Source organism: Lygodium microphyllum, chromosome 8 (genome assembly GCF_053477565.2).
Source record: "Lygodium microphyllum isolate KBCC chromosome 8, Lygodium_microphyllum_v1.1.10, whole genome shotgun sequence".
Classification (NCBI taxonomy): Eukaryota; Viridiplantae; Streptophyta; class Polypodiopsida; order Schizaeales; family Lygodiaceae; genus Lygodium; species Lygodium microphyllum.
In genome coordinates, this window is record NC_141142.1 from 63,241,784 (window position 1) to 63,262,142 (window position 20,359).

Genomic DNA, 20,359 nt, shown 5'->3' on the forward strand with positions numbered 1-20,359 from the left:
AGGCCGACGATGTGGATATGAATTTTCAGTGAAGCTGGGGTGCCTAATTTCTTGTCAGCAATTAAGCATGATTTCCACATGGCATGCCCAACTTTCTACAATTAGGGTGATGGAGACATGTCACAAATGGGAGCTGATTGGTAATATTATTGTCTTATCTCTGCCTGCCTGTGCTTTTTGTAACGAAGAAGACCCTATCTGTGTCTCATCCTTGGCTTTTCTATAGTATTCTTCATACACAGGGACAAAAAGAAGAGAATTGGTCACAAATACCTTTGAAAAAGTCATAGATCTAACTATCCTGACCATTGGACTACACCAAAAATGTGCCATTTGCAAATGACATTGGATGGATGTGGAGATCTAAGGGAGGTTGCTACTTGTCTGTTCTTCACCTAGTAATTAGATACACTAAAGATCTGCATGAGAAATAATTTATACCCTTCCTAAGATCTTGTTATGAACCCACTTCCCCAGCCTACAGGTCTTCTTTTGAATCCCCGTCCTTTCAAAAAATCCATCCTATGATTGACTGACAAGGAGGTATGTATGAGCGCCTTTCAACAAGGACAAATGTTTTCTACAGTCTGAACTTTGATCCTTTAGCATTGCCACACTATCAGACAAGTCTGGGTTTTGTAGTTAAGGTCATGAAAATCACGATTTGTCATGACAATCAATAGTAACTTGTACAGTGAAAGAGAGCATTTGAAATCATCCTGCATATGCTTCATAGATTCTTTATTATCATATGGAAGTATAGCTTACTTGTCCTTATCAGGCATAATAGAGACCCAAGTTTATTGAAAAATATTCAAATCATATGTATCATGCTCTTTGTAGAATCAATCTTATATTTAGCATACAGCTTTCAAGTTCAAATTGTTAATGAAGAAAGGGGCACTGACCTTCACTGCATTTAAACCAGTCTCTGATGCTAGAGCTAACTCTGAATTTTTCTCTTCCAAGTAAGATACTTTCTGGTCTAAATCCTCCCTTTTCCTTCTCGCAGCCCTCCCATCCTCTTCTGCCTTTTTGATCTGATCTCAAATTCCATACCTGGTATTAGTGCTGAAAACTATATTCACAATTAAGTGATCCGTTATCCTCTCTAAACTTGCATGGAATGACGAAAAAGACAGCTGGCTTCTTAGCATCAGATTGGAGATGCATATGTATCAAAGTGACATTGTTTATATACATGTGCTGCAGAAGAAATCTGAGAAATCTTATAAAACACTCGCTGACAGTATTTTCCTAGAACCAACATAAACATACGAGAAGATTCACCAAACAGCCTGCAGGAATGTTCATACTCTCGTCTGGCACTATAGTCCTCCTGACTGGTTATTCATTCAGGCCTTGTAATAAACTTCCACTTGTTCTATATTTTTTGATATGGAGGTCCCTTACAGGGCTGTTTATACCTTGTTTTTTCCTTGGGGATATTTTGTTCTAAGGGGTCTTATTAATAGAATTTTTTCTCTTCTTTGAAAAAAAACAGCCTGCAGTGATGATTTATAAGTCTGTATCTCAGTGATCTTTTAAGACCAATTTATAGTTATCTTCCATGGCTGTGGGATTTTAGTGGAGGGTTCAGCAAGCTCTGAAAAACCTGCAGAGTGTTCAATCTACAAAATGTGTTGGTCTTGTAATTTCAATCCTTGGTTATTGTTTAGGCATCCTTTTTTTGAGGATAAGCACAATCCCTGATGATGGAAGTTAACCTTTGTCTCAAAAAGTAAGTGTTATGTAAGCCAAGGTTGCTCCTATCGCTGCTGCCAATACGATGGTTGAGGGTCCTAATGATGATGAGCCCCTTGTGCACAGAAATATGGATAAACGAAAACAGCCCATGCAGCCCTCTGCTCAATTTGAATCTGGTAGGGTTTGATGTTCATTCAAAAAAAGGGAAAATGGTTGATGCTGAGTTGCTGGCTTCCATGCACACAAGTTCTCAACATTCTTTACGTACATATGTCCAAAGGAAGGATAAGCCTTCTTCTGAATGTATTGCTACTGAAGTGCCTCCTTTTGGTCAATGGAGGCCTGGAAATGCTTAAGTGTTTGCTGATTGTCCTAGGGATCTGCCAGCCCATCCTGCCTTTGACAGGAAAGGTAAGTCGATCACTCCCTTTGATTGTCGCTATCCACAATCAGCTCTTAAGACGGTGGATAATCCCTCTACTTCTGAGTATAACTGCTAGGGATAGAATGAATTTGCAATGCTGGATTTTTCTAGATGATGGGATATTTGAGGTGTTGGCAGAGATTTCTTTTCATTAATATATGAAGATCGCCACTTGAAATGTTCGTGGGATTTGCTCTCCTAGCAAGCAGCATATGTGGTGTATTTTGCATGAGAATAATTGGGATGTGTTATGTGTTGTAGAACATAAAAGTCACAATGAAGTGGGCAGAAATTTGGATTGCCATTGGTTTTGATTGTTCTATGCTAGTGGCGTTACAATGCATTACTCTAGTAAACTCATTGTTGTTTATGAAAATTTCAATTGGTGCCTGTAAAGAATGATGTGTTTTGGCATTTTTGTGTGATCAAAATTATGTTTGAAGGTAAGGTTTTATGGCTGGTTGGGGTTTATACACCGAATGATTTCTTGTACCGTCATGAGTTGTGGGATTGCCTAAAAGCATGCTTGTCTCTTGGTAGACCGGGCTTGCTAATGGGATACTTCAATATGTGTTGCCCCTTTGGAGTCTACTTTTGAGCATGAGTGATGGATGCATTGGATGGCCATGCTTGGTATGATTTTGCATTGGCTATTCTCAAACAGGACATCTGGCCTTGGCTCTGCCCATCAGCCCCGCGATTTACTTTTCACTTAGCCCAAAATACGGCAACATGGTATTGCTTGATTTTATATATGTTATGCAAGATGATGCTTTCTTGCCACAGATTCTAGACATGAATGTATTGACACAATATTTTTTTTTTCAAATAAAATGTGGCTAATTATATTACTCAAAAAAACTGGTTACAAAGGACTATTCATGCTCTACAGACAAGCTGGAGCTGGTGAAGTCACAAATACATCATGTATACAAGCCTCTCAAGGCGGTCTGGGGGGGATGGGGGCAAGAAGCCATGGAGGGGGGGTGTATCGCCATCTGGGGCTGCCTGCATGCATCACGAAAAACATGTCTTGACTGCCCCAAGTGTGCATGAAATGACATCGAAGCTCCTGATGAGCCTTGGATTCGCCCTGCACTTGATCCCATTAGCTGCGGAGGGAGTGGATGATGGAGGTCTAGAGCTCTGCTAAGGTCGCTTGTACTAAGAGTCTCTCTCCGCCGAAGGCCTCCTGACACCGCGCCTTCCAAATATGCCACCCTGTAAGACTCCCCATGATTTCCCATACTTCAGAGTGGTCTGCTGTGGGCTCTAGTACCTGCCGGATGGGTAAAGCCTCCAAACCGACCACTGAACATGACCCTGCCTCGATCATGAATATCATGTTCTGCATCCCGGCCTCATACAAAAGGTGACAGCCCTGGCTGACCGCCTGCCAGAAGGCTCCCCATGAGATACATCCAAGGCTAGGTGCTATACAGCGAAGGATGTGGCATGCTCCTCTCCACACGAGCTGTGCCGCCTCACACGACCAAAGGCAGTGCTTTGGGGTCTCCAGAGGCTGCTGTGTTCAGCGCATACAACCTTTCTCCTTCCACATCTAGGCAAGCTAGCTTCCCACTGCCAAGCCTCCATGTGCCACTAGCCATAAAAAGTACGATACCCTCCTCGGCCTCCAACTATCCCATTGGCGGTGCCAGAAGGTTCTTCAAAAAGGCTCTGTGATGTTGTGATGCTTGCAAAACTGAGAAAAAACATTAGAAAGAAAACTTGCCGCTATGGTCTACTGATATCCAATGCCTGCTACGTGACGGCGCCCACTCCGTGTCCTCCTGCATCAATACGTGTCTGCCAATCCTGGCAGTGTACTCCAGGAACCTCGGTGGCTTCTTGGAGACCGCAGTGGCTGGCCATAGCCACTCTCCCGGATCCCACTCCAGCTCATCAAGTGGCCTGCACTCCCAGATCTAGAGGCGCCACTCCTTGAGCTCCTGCCAAAAGACAAGAGGGTCCAGCCGCCATGTCTTCCCTTGAAGACCAATCACCCGGATCCTCTTCCATGAAAGGACAACTATCCCATCATCCCGCTGTCCTCTATCAAGAGCCAGATGCCCCCCCTCTTGTACGGTGAAGAAAGTCCCAGGCGGAGCGTCGCCCACTCTACCTGCCACCTGTAGGGAGATACCTGCTGGTGAAAACCTAGCGGCCCATACTTCTCCGAGCTCTATCGGCTCTTGTATCAGGGGAGCAAGCCACTCCTGAGGTACTACTGCATCTATCTCTCTTCTCCTCAACTCCACTTCTCTCCGGCATCCTGATGCTCGCTGTAGCACCTCCTCGTCCACCATCCTGTACACCTCCCGCCATGTCCTGATGGTGCGAGCCGGGCTAGCCTCCCAACCAGCCCACTGGATGTGGGGGCGCTCGCCAATCTGTGCCCCTTTCCGATCTCTGACCTGGGGGTTCCAAATCACCGGTTGACAGTCTATCTCCTCCTGGTAGCATGGGGGGTTCTAGATTAGGGCCTTGCAGAGGCCCTGCCACACGCGGAGCAAGCTGGTAGGAAAGGCGATCTGGGGGGGGGTTGATCTAGGCTGATGTGAAGATCCATCTCAAGGACTGCCTCCACTCACTGCCAAGCCTCGGTCTACAATCCTGAAAGCCCTCTTGCAGTAGGACCTTCTAGGTCTGCCCTCGTGGTGTGAGGCCGCGGACAACTAGCTTGCACAGGAGGTCCATACTCTGATACTCTTGGTCTATGATCCCTAGTCCTCCCTTTGACCGATGCCGTATGATGGTCGCCCACGCCATGTCTATGATCCCTAGCTCTCCCTCTGACCGATGCCGTATGATGCCGTATGATGGTCGCCCATGAACGACCTCTCCCTCCTATGGAAGGCAAGGTCTCTCCAGGCATCACGTGCTCCTACTGCTAGCAAAAAGACCTCCCATGCCTCCTGCTCCTCCCCAGCCATGCCCTGGTAGTTTTTGCCTCTGTCCTGCTAGTCCTCCAAAGGCTCCAGATTGTTGAAGTCTCCTTCAATGATCCAGGAGTCCACCTTTGGGAGTCCATCCGTGATCTCCACCGAGAACCTGCTACGTGCCCTAACCTCCGTAGCGGCATAGACATTGAGGACTCCAATGTACGAGTTCCCAATATCCAATCTGATCAATAGAACCCTCCCTGCCACTATCGACCCGTGGTCTCGCACAGAGGTGGTGAGACTCGGGCCAATAGAGGTGCATATGCCTCCGCTCCTGCCGTGGGTACCTATGGCCATAGTTGTCAGGCATGAAAAGTATGGTATGGTATGGTATGGTACGATAAAATACGGTACTAAATGGTACCTTAAGATTTTATAAGGTACGGTGCAATATTAGTACAATTTTTTTTTTAAACTCATTATTTTGAACTATAGATGATAGAACAAATGTTTAAAGTCTAAATAGCAATGCTATTGGAGTATATAAGATGAATACTTAAGGGTAACACGCCAAAACCTCTATGGCATATGCCACATGCGCAACATGCGCTACAACTTACAAGTACATACATAGGAGTGGATACATCATACATGAATGATCATACAAATAAGAGGCATGTATGCTTGAGAGAGAGAAGGTTGAGAGAGAGAGAGAGAGAGAGAGAGAGAGAGAGAGAGAGAGAGAGAGAGAGTATATTAACGTCTCTAAAAGGCCAATGTGGCCTATGAGACCAAAGCAGTACATAGAATGATGGTGTGTTTCTCATCTAGAACGAGAAAAAAGATGAAAAACATGCCTATAAGACTGAAAAGGAAATGAAATAGTGTCCCATAAAAGGGAAACATGTCAGTGATTTGAAAGTGAGAGTAGAGAAAGGAAAACTCTCCATCAATGATATGTCTGTTCTCTAGGGAGGTGTATCTCTGCATAGCTGAGGCGTCTTGGCATCTGTCTCCTGTGGCGCTCAATGATGGATTTAATTTGTCTGTGGTGTGGATGTCTAGGCCTTCGTCCGGGTGGACGTGGGCGCCTAGACCGGCTAAGTGCCACTGCTCTATCCAAAGGGACACCTACGGAAGATGAGGTCCAATGATGATGTACTCCTGTAGGCTGTGTGGCAGTAGTAGTGGTATCTGCCATACTCTGTCGTGTATCCATGAAAAAGTAAGTGACTGCTCTCTGTCTATGTGAGCCGAGCTGTGGGGACCTCCTACTCCGTAGAATTATTGCTCTGCGCCTCTGGAGCTCCAAGAGGAAAAATCCCAAGCATCTCTGATCCTCATACTGCATGATCCGTCTCAAGGGTTCCAAAACCCTCTCGAAACAGACAGTGGTATCTACCTCGTATATCGTAATATACAGTGCATCGGCAGATGTAGTGTTCCTCTGTCTCTGGCTCTCTGTCGCATAGTGGGCATATGCGTTCTTCTGTCTGTATACCCTCCCATCTGCCTGTCTCAATCCTCAGGTGGTGGGATGAGGTGCGGATCTGACCAATAACTGTGCGTAGTCCATGAGGCAGCTGTGTGTCCATGTAATTGGGTCGGGTGATGAAACCATCCTCAGATACCTGGAGGAAGTGGGTCTGGTAGTGTGCCATCCTCGTGCCATGGGGCGAGGGGGGTCCGATCCAGGTCTTCTCCGTATCTAACTTCAGTATGTCTGCTCTGATCACATGGTTTAGCTCTGATCGGCTTAGGTCAAGTGTAGGGCAATCCAGGATATAGTCAAAGGGGGGTAGTCTGTCAATCTGCAGACCATGTAGACGCATCCATGTACTCATCTGAGCATACCAACAGTGTCTATCACCGTCTACTGCTAGTTGTCTAGAAGAGGCCAGGGCTAGCCATGGGTATCTATCTTGGGGGAGCTCCCATAGTCTATGTATGAAAGTCACTGCCTGAACCAAGGCCTCAGCCACCATGGGTGATGCCCCCAACTCAGCTCTGATAATCTCATGTGGGGTCGAGCTCTTCGCTCGTATCATGCGTGAGATCATCATGACCAGTGGTCTTTCCATATGCTCCCATCCATCATAGTATTCCTTCTCTGGTCCATCCTGGTCTCCCAAAGGCTGTCTCCTCGTGTGAAACAGACTCGGACCCCAAATAGCTGCCCCATATAGGAGTGTGGGTGTAACCAAGGTGTCAAAAAGCCACAGTTTGGTGCGCGGCTCATGAAATTGTATGTGAGCACATTGCCTCTCCAATGCCCCTAAGGCTGCATATGCTTTTGCCAAACGAGCCTCTGATGTCTCTCTCCAAGAGAACTGTGGCCCCTTCAATGTGAACCCCAAATAAACATACTGCCTAACCATCTCCACTGGCTCTCCGTCAAAAGTAAACTGGTGCTCAGCTCTTGTCACCCAAGCAGCTGAAGTGTTAAATACCATAACTTTAGTTTTCCCAAGGTTCACCTTAAGATCTCTATCTCTGCAAAAAGCTGATAATGCATCCAAGTGTCTATTTAGTCCCTCAGGTGAGTCAGATATAAGTACAATATCATCGGCATAAAGCAGTAATGGTATCAGCACTCCAGCTAGGCTGGCTCCGGCCCCACCCGTCCTATCCACATATTCTGAAATTTCATCTATATACAGCCCAAAAAGTGTCGGTGAAAGTGGCAGCCTTGTTTCACCCCAATGGTGCTATTGACTGTATCTGAGATGCCCTCAGGTGTTCGTACTCTACCTGTCACTGTCTCATATAGGGCATAGATACTCCACTGTATCTCTACGGGCACATCAATGTTTTGCATTCTTTTCATGAGTCTAGCACGTGGCACTGTGTCAAAGGCCTTGCGAAAGTCCACAAAACAGCAATAGATCTTTTTCTTGAATGCCTTGCCTTCTTCAATGATTGCCCTCAACGTAAAGATATGGTCTAGAGTTGTATATCCCCTCCTGAAGCCAGCCTGGCCTTTTGACCTCAGGCCATGCATCTCGGCCCATTCACTCAACGCTTGTTCCACGATAGAGCCATATATCTTGGCCAGCATGTGTCCAATCATGATAGTTCGGTAGTTACTAGGTAGCGCGGGGTCTCCACTCTTAAAGAGCGGCACAATAATATGGTCTGACCAACAGGTTGGAAATCCCTCACAAACTGCCCTATTAAAGATGTGAGCCAGCGTTGGTGCCAGAATATCACAGGCATGCGTGAAGTGTTCAGCCACTAAACCCTCATGGTCTAGGGCTCCTTCCATTTTTCAGCTTCCATATGGCATTCCTCACTTTTTTTTCTGTGAAAAATCTGCAATTTGCTGGTCTTGAGGTTGAGGGGAGTGGCATAGGCTCTTGGCCAGGGATATCATAGAGTATGCAAGCATATCCATGCCAATCATCCGGTCTAGTAATTTGTAGGAGTGGCTGGCTCTCATGCATCTTTTTCCATGCTCTCTTGCTGTCCTGCCCCAAGAACATGGGATACATTTCTGTTTCTAGTCTGCTCAGGTATTCCTGCTTCTTTTTGCGTACCAACCGTCTGAAGAGTGTTCGAGCATGCTTATGGGTGCATATACCAAGTGCCAGCTCTCGCTGAAAACGTGCTCGTGTCTCTCTGCACTCATCATCATACCAGCCATTCTGTGGAGCATTACCTCGTGGAGGTTTATCTGACGGTGTAGTGTGTGGGAAAGCGTATGCTGCTGAAGTGTGTATTATCTCGGCCAACTGTCCTGTAAACTCATCCAGAGAGGCCTGTGTGTCTAGCTCCCTCAATGCATCTCGCGCAGTAATGCTGTATATGTGTGAGGTCGCTTCCACAAAATCATAGCGTGGTAATTTTGGTATATGTGACTGTGCTTCATGTATATGCCCATATTGCATTGTGAAGGCTAGAATAGCATGGTCTGCTACTAATCCAATTGGTCTGTCTGAGATTTCAAAACTTTTTATGTCATGTAGCAAGTTGGGTGATCCAATCAAATAGTCCACTGTGCTTGATCCCTTCTTGTTATTCCAACATGTGAAGCCATTAGATCTTGGCCACTGTGGTAGCCCGTTAAGGATGGCCAAACCATGTGCACTTCCCAGTGCCAGTAGGTGTGTTCCATATTCTGTTATCTCTCTATCTTGGGCTGATCTAACTAATCCCACTTCATCTAATGCAATATCTCTGAACATCTCATCACTAGTGTCAAAGAAAGCAGATTGGTTGTTTCCTGTGCGTGCATTAAAGTCTCCTGCTAGTAGAACATCCCCAATTCTCATGTATCCCATTATGTCCTCATATAGTGGTGTATACGGGGATGCCTCTTTAGGGGCAAACTTAGAGTATGCAGGGGGAAAATAGCATATGGCAATATACATGTCGCGAGTTCTGCTTGTACGTAACCTGATCCACATGTATCTTGCCTCTACATCTCTATGTACCACTTGGACTGTATCTCGGAGCTCTTCTCTAAATAGAATTGCCACACCTCCTGATCCCCTCGTCCCTCCAGGCCGTCTAGGGTGAGGGCGATATACGCTTTCCCATCTATATCCATATACATCAGGTAAACGGCTGTCTTTACATTGATGTGTCTCAGTATACATAGCAATGTCTATACCTTTGAAAGTATCCTCAAAATAACCTACATCTGTCTTAAGGGAGCCATTGCAATTCCACAGTGTGAACTTCAGGGTCTCATAGGCCGCGCACCGTCATGCCGTCCTTTTCTCTGTGATGATGACTCTTCCATCTCTGTATACAGCCCATTTACCTGCTTTCCGTGCCTCTAGAACACGTGGCATATTTTCCCTCCTGTGGGCTAACTGGGCTGGGGTGAGGTCTTCATCTAGGTAGATCTTTTCTCCTTTCAGAGCGATCCTCTTAGAGAGGAAGGCTCTCTTCTTTTCCAGGTCTCCAAACTTCAAGATGAGGACTTTTGTTTTTGTGTCAACCTTTCCGACTCGCCAAGCCCCAATGATGGGTACATTTGTAGCTCCAATTTTGGTGGCAAGAGCTGTAGCATCTTCAATTGGGGAGCTTTTCTCGTCTAGTCCAACCACTCTTACGTGGAGTGCGCGTACCCGCCTTTTGGCCTCTTCTTCCAAGGTGGCATTCATGACTTCCACTTTGTTGCCATGCATTCCTTTGTTCTTTTTTGCCACATCTATCCATTCTGCATTTTCTTTGACGGTATTCTCAACATTCTCCATTTTCTTTTGGGTGCCTTCCACCACACTTGCATAGGTGTGCATGTCCTTTTTTAAAACATCCATTTCTTTTTGTAGTTCCGGCGTGGTTTGTGGTTCCTTTTGTGTGTCCAGTTTCTTTTTGCATTCGTCTAGTTCTTCTTGTAGATTAGAGATCAATGAGTCTTTCTCTGCCATGCGTGCATCCAAAGTTAGTTGCATCTCCTTTTTTAGTTCTTCCATCATTTCAGCTCGAACCTGCTCTTGTATGTCCTTTTCCATTTCCTTCCTCATGGTACGTATTTCAGCACGGAGTATGGTCAACATCTCCTCATATAGTGTTTCATTAATTTTGCGGGATGTCTTCCCATATCTACTCGACCCTGGAGAGACATTCCAATCTCGGGTTTTACGCCCATAGGTTTTGTATCTCGTGTTCTTTGGCCGTGTATGAAACATTGTCTCCATGGTTGGTTTTGTGATTCCTTCATTGTCAGTTTCTTCCATCGTAATTATAGTATGCGCTATAGCATAAAACTGTTTACAGTCTGGGTAGAGTAGTAAACCAGTGACATAAACTATCACTCTAGCATGAACTAGAGACAGTATATCATAGACTGTCAATGTGACTGCATCATAAGATATGACTGTAGCATGAGATGTTAATGTGCGTCAGTCTGAGATCACGCAGGTTTCCAGTCCACACAGCATGCAAGGTTCACATCAGTCTGAGTACATCTGCAATCTCAGTGCATTCACAGCGTCTGCATTCATGTCAGTCTAAGAGAGTGTCTGCAATCTGGGAGAGTGTATGCATACGTCACTGCTGCCACGATACATTCACAGTGTCTGCATTCATGTCAGTTTGCATTCATGTCAGTCTGAGAGAGTGTCTGCAATCTGAGAGAGTGTCTGCATTCGTCACTGCTGCCACAATACATTCACAGTGCCTGCATTTATGTCAGTCTGAGAGAGTAAGTGCAATCTGAGAGTGTCTGCATTCGTCACTGCTGCCACAGTACATTCACTCAGGACACAGCAGACAAGCCAGCATTCATGTCATTCTAAGTACATTCGTGTCCTGCAGGACAGTGGTTGTCTCCCTGTGCAGAGACGTGACCTTGCAGAGCAGCTCCTTCGGGTCAGCACTCTCGACAGTCCCGCCAGACTATTGTCACTACTGTTGCTCCCAGTAGACTGCCGCCTCTTGTAAGACAGAGACATGACAGTCACGTCAGCTCTTATCACTCGCGCCAAACACGTCTGTCACGCCAGCATCCCGTCGCTCACGCCAGACACGTCCATCACACCAGGTACGCCTCGTCACGCCAGCATCACACTAGGTACGTCCATCACGCCAGACACGTCCGTCACGCTAGACACGACTCTTCACTCTAGCATCCCGTCGCTCACGCCAGCATCTCGTCACGCCAAAGAGAGAGAGAGATACGACGTAGACTCCCTCCATCACGCCAGCATCCCGTCGTCACACCAGCATCCCGTCACACCTTCAGCTCACGCCCGTCACACCTCCAGAGAGAGAGAGAGAGAGAGAGAGAGATGAAATGGCCGAGAGAGAGAGAGAGAGAGAGAGAGAGAGAGAGAGAGAGAGAGAGAGAGAGAGAGAGACGGAGGTCGCGATGACGCCGCCTGCGTGTCCCGCCCTGCCGTTGACCGGATGACTGTCGCCCCTGCCCGCCATCGTTCCTGCTCGCTGTGGCGTGTCACACCAGCGCCTCCTGCTCGTCGAGGTCCTGGTCGCCATCGGAAGCCTGCTGCCTGTCAGACGACTGCCTGCCCCTGTCGCGTGTCCTCTCGCCCGCCCCTGACGAGTGCCTGCCCTGTCCTGTCAGACGACAGCCTGCTCTGTCGCCTGTCCTTTCGCCCGCCCCTGACGACTGCCTGCCCTGTCCTGTCAGACGCCCCTGATGATTGCTGCCCTGTCGCCTGTCAGAAGCCATCATCTGACAGCCGCCATCGCCTGCCAGACCTGTCCGCCCTCGCTTGTGGACGCCACCCTTGCCTGTCGAGCGCTGTCCTCGGGAACTGATGATGTGATGGAAGCCACGGTGGACCCGAAATCAGTCTTGCGGTCCTTCTCGGTGTTTTATGACCGTGCAGTTATACTTTTCTTCACTGGCAGGATCCCAGTGCTTTCACATATTCGCCAGTGGATGCACCATTTATTGCAAGGGGAGTGTGTTGAGGAGATCTTCCTTGGACCTCGCGGCTTTTATGAGGTGCTGTTGAAATCGGAAACACATCGAGCTGAGCTTCTGTCCAAGCTGCCATTATTCTTTGATCGCCGCTTGGTCCATGTTGTACCATGGCGCCCTATGGGTGATTTCCAGCGTCTGCTTCAACGAGAATGCCCGGTATGGGTGGAAGTGGAAAATTGTCCGGCGGTTTATTGGCCATTGTTGAAGGATGCGATGGCCGTTGTGGGAACAGTGATGGTGCCCCCAAGCCTCAGGGCTATGAATCGAAACCGTTTATGCATGTTATGGGACACAGCCAGGAAAAGGCCTGCGTGGCTTTGCCTCAATTGTTGTGGCATGCATCCTTTGCATTTTCGCTTGAAATGGGGCAACTTTGCAGGCCACTGCTTTTCATGTGGTAAATTGGGGCATTTCATGGCCGAATGCCCTGAAAGGCAACCGTCTTCCGAGGATGCGCAGGTTGTGCTGCCTAAGGATGACATGGTGCTTGATGCCCCGACACAGGAGGCCCTTCAGCCGCCAAATGTCGTGGATAAAGGCAAACAACAGGTCCTGGGTTTGGATTCTCGTAGCACTGATTGGATTGAGGCACGTCAAAAAAAAGGTAAAAAGTTGGATGTAGGCTTGGCGGATCCTGGGCCTAATACTTCACAGGATTCCGTGCGCACGTATATGCGCAGGAAAGAAATGTTCACTTCACAGCCGGCTGCGCGTAATATGGTCCCGTCTGCCCCCCGTAATCAGTCTACAAGGAAAGCCTATACAGACGGCCCCAAGGGCCCACCTGCTAAGCTGGCGTTTGATACAAAAGGTAATGTGATTACACCCTGGGATCGGCGTTATCCCCGCCCCACTCCCAAGGCAGTGGATTTTCCTTCTACCTCTAAAGCAGGTCGCCAGAATTCGTTTGCAGTATTGGCTGATTTTCTGGATGAGGGTGTCCTAGATGCTCTCGCGGAAAAGGTGAAATCGAGGCAACAGGCACCTCGTTCCTGACTTCCTTTTTTGAAGATATATGAAGATAGCCACGTGGAATGTGCGAGGCATTTGCTCTCGCCATAAGCAACATGCCATGTGGACTGTCTTGCATGAGATCCAGTGGGATGTATTGTGTATAGTTGAGCACAAAAGTCACGCTGAAGCAGGGAAAATTGTGGATTGTCATGGATTCCGTTTGTTTTATGCAGGGACACATGCTACGCACTATTCGGGCGTGCTGATGATTGTCCATGAGAAATACCAGCCTGTTCTTGTCAAAAACGATGTGCAGGGCCGCTTTCTGGTAATCGAAGTCTTATTTGAAGGAGAGATTTTATGGTTGCTGGGCCTCTATGCTCCGAATGATCCCGCATCCCGACGGGATCTTTGGTCGACTTTGCAGGGCTCCATGTCACTTGGCCGAAGGGGGTTTTTGATGGGATATTTCAATATGTGTGTTGACTCTTCTCAGTCCACTTCAGGGCATTCGGTAATGGATACGCCGGAAAGCCGGGTGTGGAATTCCTTTGCTTTGCACGTGCTTAAGCAAGATCTTTGGTCGTGGCTTCACCCTTCTTTTTTAGGCTTTACTTTTCATTCCGCACAATATGCAACTACTTGGTCGCAGTTGGACCGAATGTATATCATGCAAGGGGATGATTTTCTTCCCGAGATGCTGGAAATGAAGGTCTTGCAGCAATATGCGTTGTCGGACCATTTCCCCCTCCAGCTTGAGATGCGGGCACAATCTATTGCACCTTTTATGCAGTTGCTGGATAGGCTCCCTTTACGTTTCAACTCCTCTTATTTAAAGCATCCCATTTTTCAGGGCTATATGCAGCAATTGATTGAGAGGTTCTTATTGGACTTCGCCTCTGACGGCTTGGCTGCATTTGCGCGGGTGCTCTCTAATGTGCAGCGGGTTGCTCGGCAGTATGGGATTCATCATGCCTCTCTTTGTCGGCGACGTCGACATGCAGCAGAGGACTTACTGGCTTTGGTCCGTTCCTTGCTCGTGGATTCCCCGGATGATGATTTTCTGATGTCACTGGAAAGGCGTTTGGACCATCTTATTCAAGTATTTCAGTTGAAATCTTATCAGCAGACCAAGCTGCATAACTTGACTGACACATTGCAAGATAGTGCCTGCTAGTCTCATAAGTTCTTTCGCGCCTTGCATGCTTCTCCGGCTCGCGACAATATGACTCGACTCCAGGATTCGGAAGGTCGCATGGTCACTGATCTGCAGACCATTGTCACTATGTGCAGCAATTATTTTATGGAACTTCTTGGTTCTTCTCCCTCGCCTTCTAGCCAGGTTACGCATGCCCGCTCGGTCTTCTATCATCTGGTCCGCCAGTAGGTTCCACTTGATATGCAAGCCACTTTGGAGACGGATATTTGCGAGGAGGAGGTTATGGATGTTTTGTTGCACCTGCCTAAGGATAAAAGTCCTGGTTGGGATGGTCTCACTAATGAATTCTTTGAGAACTCGGCCACACAGTTGGTGAAGCCATTGGCGGTCATGTGTCAGCAGATTTGGGAAACAGGGGTCATGCCTTCCTCATGGAAAGAAGGCCTTATCAAACTGATTCCCAAGGTCCCTTCGTCGTCAAAGCTGCAACACTGAAGACCAATTTCTTTGATGGGCTCGATGTATAAAATCTTCTCCAAAGTGCTGGCGAATAGGCTTCACAAGCACCTTCCAGCTATTGTGCATCCTCTCCAATATGGTTTCATCGAGGGCCGCAACATTCTGCATAATATCTTGAATGTGCAAATGGCTATTGACTATGCGCGGCACTCCAGTCAGGAAGTGGTATTGATTCAATTGGACTTGGAAAGGGCGTTTGACTATGTGGACTGGTCTTTCATTGCAGATCTCATGTCTGCTATGGGCTTTGGTACCCGGATGTCCCGATTGATCTACACCATTAGTGCTGCGGCTTCTTCAAGAGTTATGCTCAATGGTGGGGTTACAGAGCCATTTGTCCTTGCACGCTCGGTCAGACAGGGTTGCCCTTTGAGTCCTCTCTTCTTTGCCCTGGCGACTCACCCGGTCCTTTCAATGTTATCCTCAATGGCAGCTTCTGCTCAGCTGGCAGGATTGTCTCTTCCTTTGGGGCAGCACTTCATTAGCCAATCTTTGGCTGATGACACCTTTATGATTTTGCGGGCAGACAGGGACAACATTCGAAAGGCATTAGATGTTTGGACGCTCTTTGGTCAGGCCTCTGGTCTTCGCATCAATGCCTTTAAGTCGGCCATTCTCAGTTGCATGGAGCCTGATTTACAGTCATTAGGCTGGCAGGGCCAGGTGGTTTCCCGTGGATCCATTGTCAGGCATCTTGGATACCCGTTGGGAGTGGATGTACGGCCAAAGGACCTACTGGAGTGGATTTCACAAAAACTGGCGGCGAAGTTTATGTATTGGAAGTCGCAAGCGTGGCCATTCCATGTGCGCCTCCAAGTGGCTCAAACAATTATGCTACCAATGCTAACGTATTTCCTGCCATTGCTGCCGTGGACGCCTACTACTTTGAAAGCTCTCACTCATCCCATTCGTTTCATGCTATGGAAGAAGGATTCCCTGCAGGTAGGCATTTCATGGATTTCATGATCACATACATGTACCCCTAAACGCATGGGTGGTGGTGCTATTTTGGATGCAGAAACTCATATGCTGGCTCTTCGTTGGTCTCTTTTTTGTGCCATGTGTGTGGATCATCACCCGTGGACCATCATAGCCCGTTATTTTCTTCAGGACAGCGGGCTATGCCATGGTAACACACGGCTTCGGGCCTCCTGGTGGCATGTCCTTAATGCTGACTCTCGATTTTCCAGTCCCTCTTCCTCTTTGTTACTGCACTTGGTCGGCTCTTGGAAAGTGGTGCTCCAAAAGGCCCGTTGGCATCCAGTAGGGGACCGCTTGCAGACTAACTCCTTTCAACTGGAATTGTTGGCAGTATCCAGATTACTTTCATGGGAAGACAAACATCAGCTCAGACCGAGATTTAACCGCATGGCCCATTTAGGTGTGACTTCGATTGCGGATGCTACCCTTGCCACTCGCAATGTCCTCGCATCGTTTCGGACTGCTAGGAGACTTTTCAGGATCCCGCGCGGATACCGTGGTTTATGGGAAAAGCTTTTGTTGGAGCTTCAGGGTAGGCAACCCTTTCCTGCCCTGGCTGTGGATTGTCCTTGCCAGGACTGGGACCTTGCAGGCCGGTTGAGTCTGGAAAAGGCCTCTACTAATCAGGTGTATCATCTTCTCATTCAAGATCACCAATGGCTGGGTGTGAAAGCTAATACTGTTTGGGGACTGCGGAAATCGCTGTCATGGTGGCAGGCAACGCTGATGGAGGGCTGGCTGAATAAGGCACCTTTCAAATGCAAAGTCTTTCTTTGGCGGGTAATGATTGGTGGTCTTTCTCTTGCCTCGGCCCTTTCCAAGCGTCGAATCTCGAATGGCAATTGTTTCTTCTATACCACTACTGCGGAATCGGCCCGACATCGTTTTCTTTCTTGCCCGCTCGCCAAGAATATCTGGTTACTCTTGTCGCAAATCTGGCGCGCGGTGTTGGGGTCCTCACTATCTCCTTTTGATTGGGTTTTTGTGCGCCCAAAGTACCCCACACCGCCACAGTTACATATGAAGATCTTATTTTACTTTTCAGATACTGGGGATGCTGGCACATTTGGACCACGCGCAATGCTTTTCTCTTTGATTCGGCCTCTAATGTACCGAGACATATTGCCAGGCTTAAAGGGCTCTTGCATTGGCAGCTAGATCTCATTCGACACTCCGACTTGCTCCCTCGGGAGGATTTGCATCCCTGGCATATGGCAATTGCCTCTAGGTCGTTGCCATGATTGGTGTAACCTTTTTAGTGCATTAGTACGGGGATTTCCCACACGTTGGCCTAGGGCCCTCGTGTCTCTTGTAATTATGTAATCTTGTACCTTTTTTCGTAATTAATACAATTACCTTTTACGAAAAAAAAAGAGAGATGAAATGGCATGAGATGCTTTATTAACGTCTACAAGAGGCCAAAATGACCTGTGAGACCAACAGTTACCAAACAAACCACCAAAGGTTTTGGTAAAAGATTTATGAATTTTGTTATGGTTTTGTTTAGCATTGCTAAGGCTAAAGTAGCTACCGATGGTACATTCACTAATTCATGTACTCTCAGAAGGTACATTAGGCCAAGCTATCCTCTGGCCTAGTTTTATTAGCAATGTGTACTAATGCTTTGGGTTGGGTGGTGCAAAATGAGCTGTGAACAAAGGTAAAATCAATAGGATTAAGCTACTTGATGATTCTCAAATGGTGCTGAATTTATTTATTGATGACACTAACATATTGTGAAAAATGATGGGACATCAATTAGAAACATTTGAAATTGCTTGAATACCTTATGTATGGCCTTTGGCTCTAGGATAAATCATAACAAAACATGTATGAGGAGTCTCATCAAGCTTCCACCCCCTTTCTTGGTTGATCGATCAAGGCTACAAAATCACCACCACCACCACAACAACAACAATCAACAACCCAAACCACCACCACCAACAACAACCACGCCCAAAAGAAGAAGAAGAAGAAGAAGCTTGTTTTTTGTACGAATTCGTACGGTATGGTACGGTACAAACCGTATAGTACGAACCAGTTCGTACTACGTACGAGTGCAACTATGCCTATAGCGTGCTCCCAGTAGGTGTGTGAGCTGCCTAGAGGTACCTTCCCTGCCCACTGGGCCTAGGTAGGGGTGAGCTTGTGCTCCTGTGGCAATAAGATGTTGATCCGTCTGGCAAGGGCAAGCTGCAGCTCCTGCCGAACAATCAACTTCCTAGAACCACGTACCCCACTATAGTGGAGACTATTCACATTCCAGGATGCAAGGTGTAGGCTCATGGGGAAACCTGCGACTGACCGAACAGGCATCTGTTCGGTGTGAAGGCTATTGATGAGGAGGAGAAACTATGAGGCATGCAAATACGCTTTGCCGCCGGCTTGGACGGTGAGCTCCAGTCCCCAACGGTGGCCCTCGGCCAGACCATAGGGGTGATAGATACTCCAGGTGTACTATCAATGCATCTATTAGCCATGTTGAGAGTCGTGACTCTGTACGTTGGTAGAATTGGGCCACCTGTGCCAGGGGCCACTCGATCACATACCTCAGAGCTCTCCACTGTGGAGGGGCTCAAAAGATGGTACTCAATTGTGGGACCTCGGCACCAGCCCACCAGTTAATGTCCATCATGCAGCTAGGCCATTGCTATGCAAACAGTCCTAGTCCTTCTTCTCCCATCCACTGGGAGATGTGGTCTGCCACCTGACTCTTCAAATCCTCCTCTATCTGTGTAGTTATCCACTCCTCTAAGTGACAGGACTGAAGAAAAAAGGCGTAGTTTGGTCCATCCGATGGTGCTAGTAGATGGACCTTGCCCCTCCTTGACTTACGAACCACGAAGATACCCATCTCTAGCGGTAGTGCGAACTCTCCACGCTCCGCAACTCTCAGGTAGGACCATGGGCCACTGTAGAAGAACTCCTGTGGCAACAACTATGCCTGTCTCGGGAAAGTGTGACGGGCGGCAGGGGCGGATGAGCTGGTGGCAGTGTGGGAGAGGAGGGACTGCTGGTGCGAAGAGGATGTAGGTGTGTGTGGCACCTCACCTCCTGTGGGGAGGGGGGGGGGAGGTGGGTCTGGGGGGGATCACTTGAACCGGGTGCGGGAACGGGGTGCGGATTAGGGGGGGTGCTCGGTAGGGGAGGTGGTAGGGGGAAGAAGTTCGAGGGATGGTGGGATGGACGGAGGTGCATGACAGGTGTGGGGGGGGGGGGGGGGGGACTGGTGGCCCTGGCAAGGGGGGCTCTAGGCTAGGGTCAGTGGGGGAGGAGTCATGGGGTGTGGGGGGCGATGGGTGTGGGGATTGTGGGATCTCAGGTGAGGTAGTCTGTGGCGCGAGTGGTGGATGTGGGGGGCTGCGGTCCTGCTGGGCAGGGGGGGCTGTGGAGTGCTCTGCCGAGGGGGCGTCGCTCGCCCCCCCGCTCCCTGCTGACAAGGCTGGGTCTGAGGGGTTTGGTTGTGCCTCCCCTTGCCGTCTCCCTCCCTGTCATATCTGGACTCACGTGAAGCTGTCGGCATCCACCTGCAGGCCTATCGACGGAGCCTCCTTGGCTCCCAAATGCGTGCACATTGCTGCTTGATGCTCAAAGTCGTGTCAGCGCAGGCACTGCCGTGGTTGCCCAGTCACAATGACCTGCTGCCTAAAGGAGTGTCCGCCCATCTCAATCTCTAGGAGCTATGGGATATTCTTGACCTCTTTCATTGCCACCCGTACCTTTGGGACTCCTGCTGTCACTGCATCCATGAAAGACGCAGGAAGGATAGTGCCGAAGGGCTGATCAAAATCTTCCGCCAACTGGCGATACTCTATCGCGAGGCCGGGGAAAAGAAGGGTGACCAGGTGCTGCACAAACCTATTGTGGAATGCAAATGCCTCCACAGTAAAGACATTGTACCAAGGGACCATGTATATAACCACCTTCATGGACACATATAGTGAGCTGGCGAGTAACTCGCGAGCTGCGTCTGCTGAACTAAGCCGGACCATGAAGATTCCTTGGCCCATTAGGACCGCCTGCACGATCTGTGTTGTGCCGATGCGCAGTGTGGAGTGAAGCCAGTCCCGAAGCTGGGCCCTAGCTTGGGAATATCCTACTACCTGACCATAAATCGTTGTTTCTTTTAGCTCTAGCTCCTCAGCTCGGACGGCTAAGAACTGCTCCTCAGAGAGGACAATGCGCAAGGTGTTTGACTGGGGGGCACTCACTGAGTGCACTGGCGTCTGACCAAAGGTTTCCATTGAGCGTCCCTTCTGAGAGAACTACCTATCACGTCACGGTGCTACTTGAGGGGGGAAAGTTGTTGTAGATAGAGGGAACAATTGGAG

The 20,359-nt window shown here is 48.3% G+C and overlaps 1 protein-coding gene across 1 annotated transcript in view; it reads right to left on the reverse strand.

Annotated features, from left to right (window-relative positions):
- The window catches only part of LOC148032385 (coiled-coil domain-containing protein 39-like), a 224,217-nt gene that overhangs the window by 84,052 nt on the left and 119,806 nt on the right, over positions 1-20,359 (reverse strand). The window contains exon 10 of the mRNA XM_087684085.1: positions 909-1,040. Coding sequence (XP_087540211.1) covers positions 909-1,040 — 132 coding nt within the window. The remainder of the gene's footprint in view (positions 1-908; positions 1,041-20,359) is intronic.